Raw genomic sequence first — 11,627 nt, 5'->3', positions numbered from 1 at the left:
TTGGATTTCTAAAGGAATAGTGCTTTTATTTACTTTCATTTTTCACATTTACTGAAACAAATTTAATAAATATTGTGTCAGAGAGTAAGAAAGAGGGCATTCTTTTACTTGAGGTGTAATTTTTGACAGCTTAATTATAATTCTTGGTGCACATCAATATGCTATCCATGTGTTTTATATATATATGTGTGTGTGTGTGTGTGTGTGTGTGTGTGTGTGTGAAATTTATAGTGTGATTTGTTGGTACAATGTTTAATATAAAATTACAACAAACAATCTCAATGTTTAGGGTTTACAACAGCAAAATGTATTGCAATGATAATTTCTGCTGAACTTTGTCTATACATAAGATATACATTTGTGAAGTTGTATGATGAGATTAAAGATAGACAATGGGTCATTTGTGAGTTCATTAAAATATAATAAAATTATCACACTTTTATTATATTAGCAATATTTCATCTCAGCATTTGTTTGATTACTTAATGAATAATTTATCTTTCTTACAGAAAAAATCAACAATAATTAAACTGTAATGAATTAAATCTTTTTAACATGACAAAAATATGTAATAAGTGATAAGGAGAAAGGAGTAGCTATTATTAACAAAACATGCAAACAAATTTAGAATATATTTAATAATTACACAATACAATAGGAAGACATTTCATCTTATTATATTTTAATAAAATAGATAAATTTCCACATCACTAAAAACAAATACAGGTGCTGTTTCTATCACAGTTTCCACCTATTCAAGGTTTTCTTCAGGGCAACTTTAACATCTTTGTTCCTCAAGCTGTAGATTAAGGGGTTCATCATGGGAACCACATTGGTATAAAAAACTGAAGAGATTTTTCCTTCATCCATAGACCCTGCTGAGGAGGGTTTAAGATACATAAATGCTCCTGATCCAAAGAAGAGAGAAACAGCAATTATGTGGGAGCTGCAATTGCTGAAGGCCTTAGACCTGCCCTCATTGGAGTTGATGAGGAAGATGCTAGAGAGAATGAACCCATAAGAGATAAAAATGGTGATGCTAGGCACAAGGATATTGATGCCCACCACAATGAAAACCTCCAGTTCATTGATGTAGGTGCTGGTGCAGGAGAGCTGCATCACCGGTAGGATATCACAGAAGTAGTGATTGATGGTGTTTGCATCACAGAAGGTCAGTCTTAGCATGCATCCTGTGTGAGCCATGGCTCCAGAAAATGCCATTAAGTATGAACCAAGCATAAGATAGGAACATATTTTAGGGGACATAGCAATATTATATAAGAGTGGATTACAGATAGCCACATAGCGATCATAGGCCATTGACATTAACACATAACACTCAGAAATAACAAAAAATGAATAAAAATAGAGTTGGGTCATACACCCAATATAAGAGATGATATTCTTATTTATTATGAAGTTTAATAGCATTTTGGGTGTAAACACTGAAGAGTAACAGAGGTCTATCAAAGACAAGTTAAAGAGGAAAAAATACATGGGGGTATGAAGGTGTGAATTCAGTCCAATTAGAATTACCAAGCCCAAATTCCCAGTCATAGTTACAATATACATAACAAGAAACAAAAAGAACAGAGGGAGTTGGAGATTGGGCTGATCTGTTAAGCCAATCAGGATGAATTCAGTCACAATAGACTTATTTCCAAAAGCCATTCTTTTCGATTGGAATCTGCAGGCATAAGACAATGTGTTACATTCATTACAAGACAATTTAGCTCTTAAGATATATATCTTATCACATATATATCTTGCCAACAACATATATTCACAAGAAAATTTCAAGTCTACCTCAATCTCAAACTGTAGAATTTTCCTTTATCATGACTATGAGTAGCATAGTCTCCATTATTACAGTCGTTCCAAACTAAATATGTCAGTGATCCTCAGCTACTTATACTAATTAATGAAGACTGGATCATTTTATGAAAATGTGAATGCTCAAGAACCAAAGCATAAGGAAGTTGAAAGTGTAGAGAAACAACTTTCACGGCATTACTTATTTCTTTACTTGTTTTACTTGATTTCTAGGGAAAAAATAGCAAGAAACTTTAACAATTGGTGCTGACCTCTATTCAGATTAAATAAAACTAAAAAAAGAATCAAACTTTTTTCATATGCAAGTAAGGACTATGTCTATAGGCAATGTTACTAACTAATTTTCATCACTAATCAAAGTTGTAAATTTACTATTAAAAGTTATGTACTTGGATAAAGAATTATTCATACTGTATTTGTAAACTATCTCTCCTTTCTATCTGAATCATATTTATGTCAGGTGTACTTACATCTCAAAGTTTAATAAGTGGGAAAGAAATGAACCTGTCTTATATCCCTAAACTTCCCTTATTTAAAAAAGACATTAAGGTATATAGATTTGACAAACTCACCCTTGTTGAGGCAGAAAACATTGGTGTTTCCTTATTCTTGTTTGAAAAGAAATTTTCAGGATTTGTATATCATTGGGGATTTTGTTGTTGTTACTAAGACTTAATTAGTAATTTATCTTAGAAATATTTAAGATTTCTAATGTACATTTTCTGGTGATGATTTTTGATTACAGAGAAAGTAATCAAGAGAAAGTTTTCTCTTTTTCATAATAGAGAAAACGTTCTCGTGTTGGTCAATTTGCAACTTTATAAAACAGAAAAGCTTCGATGTGAGGGTAATAATATTAATACAGTATACTGGGCTTTAAACACAATGAAATCTTGTTTGTTCCCTTCCCTTGAAAACAGACCCATGATGTACAAAGGGAATATGAGGATTTTGTTTACACCATGCGTCAAGATCTATCTTTAATTCCTAAGGGACTAAAAATTTTACCGAAGTTTTTCATTCACCCTCAGGCTTGTACAACTCCCAAGGCAAGCCCCAAAACAAGATCCTTTCTCTATGTTGTATCCATATCTGAGGGGAATATGTGGTATTATTTCATTCCTTTCCTGCAGGCGTACAGCCCCAGCATAGGCTAGGTCCCTCAGAGGAGATAAGGCATAGAAGAAGGAGAAGTGAGTCAGACACAGTGGTCAGAGGCATTCTTGTAGCCTGACTGGCTGGCAGTTGAGGTTCTTCTTTATTTGTTCACAACTCAGTAGGTAGGAATAGATTCATGCTGTTCCAAAACTTAGATCATATCATTTTTGTCCTCAGACATGTGTTTGCACTTCCTATTTATCACACATAAGTTTAGTCATGATTGCTAAACCATGACACAACAGTTATCTTTTACTATCATTTTTCCTCATCAACCCCATACCCTAAGAATCTAGAGGCATAGTTTGAGAGATCATGAAACACAGGCTTGTATCTTTTATTGTTTCAAAGACACTAGATAGAAAATCTCCAGGCGAGCCTGCATAAACTGCTGTGCTGAAGCAGTATATTATCAACTTTTCATGGGCAGAGTGTTAATTGTATTAGCTCCAAGAGAAATTTTCAGGTCAAAACTGCTGCAGTTATTATTCAATTTTTGTCATAATGTGATGTTTATATCTTTGTAAAATTCATTTATATGTCTAATCTTAGTATTATTTTGTTCCTCGGACATACAATACTGCAGTGTTCCTGCACAAGCTAACTTTTCTATGAAGTGGAAGTCGTGATTCTTCAGTATTTATTATTTATCCACACCATTCTTTCTCCATCAGTTTAAGCTTCTGTATAGGGAGGGCATTGTCTACTCCAGCAATCTAATTTTGTTCCCTGTATCTTTTCCTGGAGGGGCATACCATATGTGGCCCCTAACCTTCTATGCTACACAATCTCCTGATCATATAGTAGAAAGATGCTTTTAATCTGATATGCTGCCAACTCTCTAGCCAACAGAATCTTGTTCACTTTTAAAAGCTTATTTTATTCCTATTATCTTGTCCCTGAGTAAGTAGAGGGGCATATGTTCCAAGAGTGTCTTAAGTCAGAGACTCATATGGAGATCTCTGGTGTCTTCATCTGAATCACAACTTCCAGGTCATAAGGAAGTTGTTCATGTATGGCCAAATAAGGTTATCTCCCTAAGAGCATAAGGGGTAGCATGCTCAGAATGTTCCTGGGGAAACTTAGAAATCTATACTCCTGGAAGAGGCATAAATTGTTGGTTCCTAAGAAATTTCCCATTGATCGCATATCCCCAAGTTGTAGAATATTGAACAACCCCCTTGTACACACAAGCTACTATGCAATAGGCTGATAACAAGACTCAAAGTGGAGTACAACAGGACAGCAATTGGATCGCATGGCTCAGTTTTGCTGAATCTTTGTGTTTGTGTCCTTATTATGTGCAGGGAATCCTCTGGGTATATGCCCAGGAGTGGTATAACAGGGTCCTCTAATAGTATCATGCCCAGTTTTCTGAGAAACTGGAAATGTGATTTCCAGAGTGGTGGTACTAGCTTGCAATCCTACCACCAGTGGAGGAGTATTCCTCTTTCTCCACATCCTCACCAATATCTGCTGTCTCCTGAGTTTTTTTTTTTATCTTAGTCATTCTGATTCCCTAGAATGTCATAAGAACACATGCTCCACTATGTTCATAACAGCTCTATTAATAATAGCCAGAAGCTGGAAAGAACCCAGATGTCTCTTAATGGAGGAATGGATACAGAAAATGCGGTATATTTACACTATGGAATGCTACTCAGCTATTAAAAACAATGAATACATGAAATCCTTTAGCAAATGGATGGAGATCTAAAATATCTTCCTAAGTGAGGTAACCCAATCACAAAAGAACATCCTGGTATGCACTCACTGATATGTGTATATTAGCTCAGAAGCTCAGAATACCCAAAACACAATTCACATATCAAATTATGTTCAAGAAGAAGGAAGGAGAGGCCCCTGGTCCTAGAAAGGCTAGATGTAGCAGTGTAGGGGAATACCAGGATAGGGAAGCGGGAAGGGGTTGATTGGGGAACAGGAGGAGTGAAGAGGGCTTATGGGACTTTCAGAGAGGGGGGAACTGGGAAAGGGGAAATCATTTGAAATATAAATAAAGAATATATCTAATAAAAAACAACAAGAAATTATGTTTGCTTTCTGATTTTTGCTGTTCCTATTAGATATAGCTGGGTCACTTCAGACATTTAAAATAGAAATGTCCTATACATTCTCATTCTATATTTCCTATTTCTTTTGTCTGAAATTTTTCAATAATTGCAGTAGCTCAGTTCAATAGTCTGTATTGGAATACTTCATTTTATACAATTTCCTACCTCCAGGTTTTACTTTCATAATGGTTAGTAATTGTAACATAGGTTTCCTTCTAAGAATTCAGTATAATTAATTTTATTAGCTAAACGATTTTTGCTTTGTGTTTATAATTTATACAGTTGCAATCATAACTAAGAGCACATATTTCATCAGGTTACTATGACAACTAAATAAAATTCTGTAAGTAAGTTGGTGATAGCATGGTGGCACATGGCAAATACCTAAAACAACACAGTGTATTGCTATTGTTCTTGGTTGCCCAGCAAAGCCAGATAGAAATACCTTATTCCTGAAGAATACACTTTGGCTTCAGGACAGAAAAATCATACTTGAAAGGAAAAAGAATCTTTCTCTTTTTTTCTGTCTCCTGGGGATCACTCATTGTCTGGGAAATCATTATGCATAATGATGAATATAAAAAGACATTAATGATATCGCTACCTACATACAACATTGCGAATGTACAAGTCAAGATACCCCCACTGGTGCAATAATGGAAAGGCTGTTTAATCAACTGTACTTTATGGCTTTGTGTTCAGTTTCAAAGGGGGGATATTTTACACGGTACTGAAAGCCATTCCAAACCCATGGATAGCAGGATAGGTATATTATGGAAAACCTACTGAACATGCATTTATGAAAGGATCATCTTTTCAAATGGACTCCTAATCTTTATATATATATCCATAGATCTTCACTGTTTTCTTTTTTTATTTGATATATTTTTTTTACATTTCAAATGATTTCCCTTTTCCTGACTCCCCACTCCCAGATATTTCATATTGCAGATGGTGGTAGTTATTTCCGAGATGCTTAATTGCACAAAGTGTTAATAATAAATGAGTTTGAGTGATTAGCCTTTGAAAGGATATCTGTATCAACACTAATACTCCATGTAAAGCTTAGGATGCATTACAGAAGGGAGATGAAATTAATCTGAGAGTCTGAAGAAAAAGCAGAGTCATGAAATGCTACTTTCTGAACATGATGTGTTCATGGCACTCATATTACAGCCACAGAGAAAACTAATCTTACTCCCTCATCAGTAATCAGTTGTCAATAGCTCCTCTGCTAGGGTTGGGCTGAATGAATTCTTTCCTTATCCAAGCTAGAATTCTGACTCTATTAATCTTGTATGGATCCTAAGCAGGCAGCCACAGTTACATTGACACCATTTATTCCAGCTGCTGTCTTATATACAGTAAACATGTGTTTAAAGTAGTCCCCCATAACCTTTGGCTCTTCCATCCCACCACCTTTCTTCCAGGATATTCCCTTACACTTGGGACCAAGACTCTAATATATATGTCCCATTCAGGAGTTTGCATTCTGAAGACATTTTTCACTGTACTTGACAAGTTGTAGGACCTGTATTAGCTATTGTCCATAGCATAAAGTAATTTCCTTAATAAGGATGGAGAGTTGTACTAGTTGTACCAATAAAGGGATTAATATAGAGACTAATACAAGGTAATGTGAAACAACATCAAGCTAGAAAAATAATTGTAATTGTTTTCTCCTTTAGCCTCTGAGCTCCCCACTCAAGGAATCTTGACCAGATTTAGTACAAGCCGTGAATTTTCTTTTTTGGAGTGGGCCTTAATTACAATAAGTAAGTAGTTAATTACATCAATCACACTATCAATGCATCCATGGACATATTAGTTATCCCTCTATTCATTCTTTCCTTTGTCCTAACCTAATGTCCCCATATCTTTGAAACTATTCTCTGTTTCCTTTTATCTTTATAATGCCTGTACTTTATTACTCTACTGTCTTTAAGATTTTCTCCATTGTCCTCGTTTCTTAGCTTCCAGAGTTTCTTATACAATTTAAATTTTCAATCATTTGGTCCACATATGAGAGAGAGCATGTAGTGTCTCACTTTCTGGATCCCTGTTCCTTTATTTTGTGTTTTTTTTTCCCTAATCCCATACATTTAATTTCAAATCTCATAATTTTATTTTTTGTAGATGTAAAATACATTTTTATTGTCTATGTGTACCAATATAGATTTTCATTGTTCCTTCATCATGTGCGTGGCTCAGTCATTTTAATATCTTAGATGTCATTAATAAAGCATCCGTGAACATTGTTGTACAAGGGTCTTCATAGTAAGAGTAGATTCATTAGGATTTATGCCTAGCAGCAGACAGCTCATTAACATGGTGAGTTTATCTCTAGTTTTCTGAGTAAACTGCAGGCTGATTTCAAAAGTCCCTGAACCAATTCACAAGCCTATAAGCAATGTGCAATGCTTTCTTTATTTCTCCCATCCCAGTCAGCATTTGTTATTAGTCTCCTTGCTGATGCATCCCAAACAGGAGTGGGAAAGAATCAAGTAATTTTAATCTGTGTTTTCCAAGTGTAATATGATAATCTAAATTAGAATTGTCCTCCCACTGGGCTATGTATTTAGATATTTGCTCCATTATTAATGGTGCTGTATGGGGAGATCAGGGTGCCTTTTAGAAGTGTAACTTTGCTAGAGAATATATGTAATGGGTGCTGGATGGCTTTGAAAATTTGTAGCCTTTCCCTGCATCCAGCTCATTCTCTGATTCTTATATGTGAGTGGAAATGTCATAAAATGGCTTCCTGTTTTGACTTCCTGCTGCCATGTGATATGGATCCTCCTTCTAGACTCATAAGCCAAAGTAAACTCTTTGCAATAACTATTCTTGGTTGTCAACTTGATTATATCTGGAATGACCTACAATTCAGGGATGGAAGACATATCTGCAGGAGATTTTTTTTTTCTTGGATTGAAGTGGGTAACACTACTTTTAGTCCACACCATTGAAGAAGACACACCTTTAATATGGGTCATACATTGTCCTGGACCCATATTGGACATGTGCTAGACCTATATAAGGACATGAAAGATAGAAGCATTTGGTCTTAGGGCTACTTTCCTTATCTTTGTGGACATCTTTTTTGCACTGGCAATGGAGTCTATTTCTGTGGGATTCCAACATATACTGAAGACCAACTGAGATATACAGCCCTGTGGACTGAGTAATTTCTGGATACCTGAACTTTCTGTTTACAGCCAGAAATTTTTGGATTAGCTGGACTTCAGCATATAAGTCATTCCAGTAATCCAGCAACAAAATCTCACTAATACAGATAAAGATATTGAACAATTTTTCAAGTGTTTGTTAACCGTTTCTAATTCTTCTATTGAAAGCTCATAGTGTAGTTTACATGTATATTTTTAATTCATTGGTACTTTTGTCTTATTCAGCTTTTTTCAGTTCCTTACATATTATAATTGTGTAACTTCTATCCTATGTATTTTTAGAGAACCTTTTCTCCCATTATGTGACTACCTCTTCACTTAATAATTTTCTTTATTGTATCAAAGCTTTTAAGTCAGTCACATGAGATCCTCACTGTTGATTGCTGGTAGCATTTCCTGTGCCACCAGATTCTATTCAAAAACAATTTTTATGTCTGCCTACTTTCTGATGCTTTCTAATTTTCACTTTATAGTTTTAAGTTATGAGGTCTTATATTAAGGAGTTGAGTTCTGTCCAAGTTAAAATGGTTTCATTCAGTTACATGTTAATGGTGAGGATTGTCAGGATCATTTATTGAAAATGTCAACTTTTCTTTCTTTTATACTTTTAGTGTTATATTTCCAACCTTAATTTTTAATACTTTCACTAGCTATAAGATCAACTATACATATTCAAGTCTGAAAATACAATAGGGGAGAATCTATGATTGTAATTTTGCAAAGTTAACATAATAATCACAGTTTCCTAAAAGTTTAGGATTTTACTCCAAACTATAGAAAAGTGTTATTCTAGGATGTAGTCATAATCATGCAATCTTCTTTGGCAGTGAAAAGTAATGAATGCAAAGACTTATGGGTGTTCTGGGTATTAGGAATAAGAGAATAAGTGACTGTTGAATCCTCAGTATAAGAGAAGTGAGAGGAGCTAAATTGTGCAAGAATACTCAGGATGCACTAGACTAGATATGTGTATGAAATTATCAAGAAAAACACTTAAATGTACAAACTAAAAATCTGCCAATATCAAGAGAAAGGATAATTCTTTGTGTTTGTTTTGGGTGTTTTGTTTTGTTTTGTTGCATTATTCTTCCTGGAAATGTGAAGTTGCTGATATAAATCTTTAAGTATAACAGTAACTTACAAAAATACAGAGTTAGAACAACTTATGTTGTATAAACCTTTTTTTAAAAAATGAATAAAATCATTTCTAGTGGTGTTCTGCTATCCTCACAAATCAATGCCTAGCCGAATTGTCATCAGAGAGGCTTCCTGCTGCACCTAACACCTACAGTCAAACATAAGGAGGAAGAGCCCAAATTGAAGATATCCACCAGGTTTCTCACCTGGAGCTCATGGAATCCTGTGGAAGGCATAAGGTGGCAAGGGTGGGGGTCAGGAGTCAAAGGGGTCAAGAACTGCAGGAGAACACAACACATGGAATAAACTAAGCCAGGCTTTTTATGGTCTCACTTACAGACTGAAGTGGCAATCATGGAACTTACATGGGTTCTAACAGTGGGAGTGGGAAGTCTCTTTTTCCCACTCTTGGGACACTTTAACTCCTACTGGGTTGCCTTGCCTAACTCTGATATGAAGCTTTTTGTTTAAACTTATTGTATATTGGTATATACTGTTCTGTTGATATCCCTGGATATCTGCTCTTCCCTGAAGGGAAATGAAGAAGGAGTAGAACCAAGGAAGAGGGGAGATATGTACATGAGAGAACTGGGAGAAGTGAAGGGTGTGGATGCATGATATTAGAGAGGAATAAATAAAAAATAATAAAACAGCATATTACTTATTGATTTTTTTACATATTTCATTATTTCCCAATACTGAAAAAATATACAAACTCAGAGATCTATAAATGAAAAATATAAAATCAAAATGTCAGTGAGAGAACCAAAAGTGAAGACCTGAAGAGAGGTTACAGAGTGAATGACTTTTGTCAATAACAACAATAAATGAAGAAGATTAGAACATAGGAAGGGGCAATGGGGAGGGAAAGGGAGAGTTAAGGCTAAGGTGTAGGGAAGGACAGGAAAGATGGCTAGATGGCCATGAAAATGATTGGAAATCTGAAACTGAAGTAGGTGATGGGGAGCATCTCCAGGATGAGACAGAGTCCTGGGATTGGAGGGGGCACCCAAGAATAAATAGGGGTGACTTTGGCTGTGACTCATTATATTGGGGATATGGAATCTGAATGGAAATGAAATGAAGAAGCCACTTCTTGTAGCCAGACTGGAATCCTGATAGAGTGGCAGGAACACCAAGCCACCCACAAAAAGTTTGGCCTAAAATTTATCCTGACTACAAGTAGTATAAGCATGGGCTTAGGAGCAAAGATTGAGGGAATGGCCAATCAATAACTGAGCCAACTTGACACTCATCCCATGAGCAAGGACCAGTTCCTAACACTATTAATGATACTCTGTTATGCTTGCAGACAAGAGTATGTTCTCTTAGAGGCTCCACCCAGTAGCTGACTCGGAAAGATACAGACACCCATGGCCAAAGAGCCAAAGGAGGTGGGGACTCTTATAGAAGAACAGGCAGAAGGATTGATCATAACCAGAAGTAAGTAGGAAACTCACAGGAAGACCGACAGAATTGACTACCCTGGACCCTTGGGGCTCTCAGAGCCTGAAACACTAACCAAAGGACATACACAGGTTGGACCAAGGCCTCCTAGCAGATATGTTGCAGATGTGCATCCGATTCATTATGTAGGTCCTTAATAAGTGGAATAAGGGCTATCCCAAAGCTGTTGCCTGTAAGTAGAATATATTCTACTACTTGGGTGCCTTGTCTCGACTCAGTATGAAGGGAAGATTTTAGCCTTGCAGAGACTTGAAGTACCAGAGTGAAGGGGATACATGGGTGAAGGCACTGGCTTAGAGATGGGCAGATAGGACTGGGGAATGACTGTGCGAGAGTGTGACAGGGAAGCAGACAATGAGCAGGATAAAAAGTGAATAAGAAAAATAAATAAAACAACACAAAACAAAAAACAGATTTTTACAGATTAGATCATAAATTGGGAGACACTTTTTAAAACTCTGAATGTTCAACATGGAAAATGAAGGATTTTGTTACATGTATAGAAAAGTATATATTTTTTTAAAAATAATCACAGCAGAAAATTTCCCAAATCTAGAGAAAATGAAGCACACCAAGCTACAAAAGGCATTTAGAGCCTTAAGCAACAAAGGCAGGAGGGAAATCCTGCATCATATTATGGTTAAAATAATAAATACTCAGAAAAGTAGTACATTATAATCTATAATGAAACCACACCAAACAACACTAAAAGACAGGTCCTTTGGCATACTTGCAAATTTATCAAAAATATCTTTATGAACCTGTAAATATCTTT

At 35.7% G+C, this 11,627-nt stretch overlaps 1 protein-coding gene across 1 annotated transcript; it reads right to left on the bottom strand.

Moving 5' to 3' along the window:
* Nucleotides 1-738: 738 nt before the first annotated feature.
* Nucleotides 739-1,674, bottom strand: LOC127690059 (olfactory receptor 8B3-like). Its single transcript, XM_052189619.1, has one exon. It carries the CDS (start codon nucleotides 1,669-1,671, stop codon nucleotides 739-741), a length of 933 nt encoding a protein of 310 aa, XP_052045579.1. The 5' UTR covers nucleotides 1,672-1,674.
* Nucleotides 1,675-11,627: the final 9,953 nt, after the last annotated feature.

The sequence above is a fragment of the Apodemus sylvaticus genome, chromosome 7, assembly GCF_947179515.1.
Source record: "Apodemus sylvaticus chromosome 7, mApoSyl1.1, whole genome shotgun sequence".
Classification (NCBI taxonomy): Eukaryota; Metazoa; Chordata; class Mammalia; order Rodentia; family Muridae; genus Apodemus; species Apodemus sylvaticus.
This window is presented reverse-complemented; position numbering and strand designations above follow the sequence as displayed.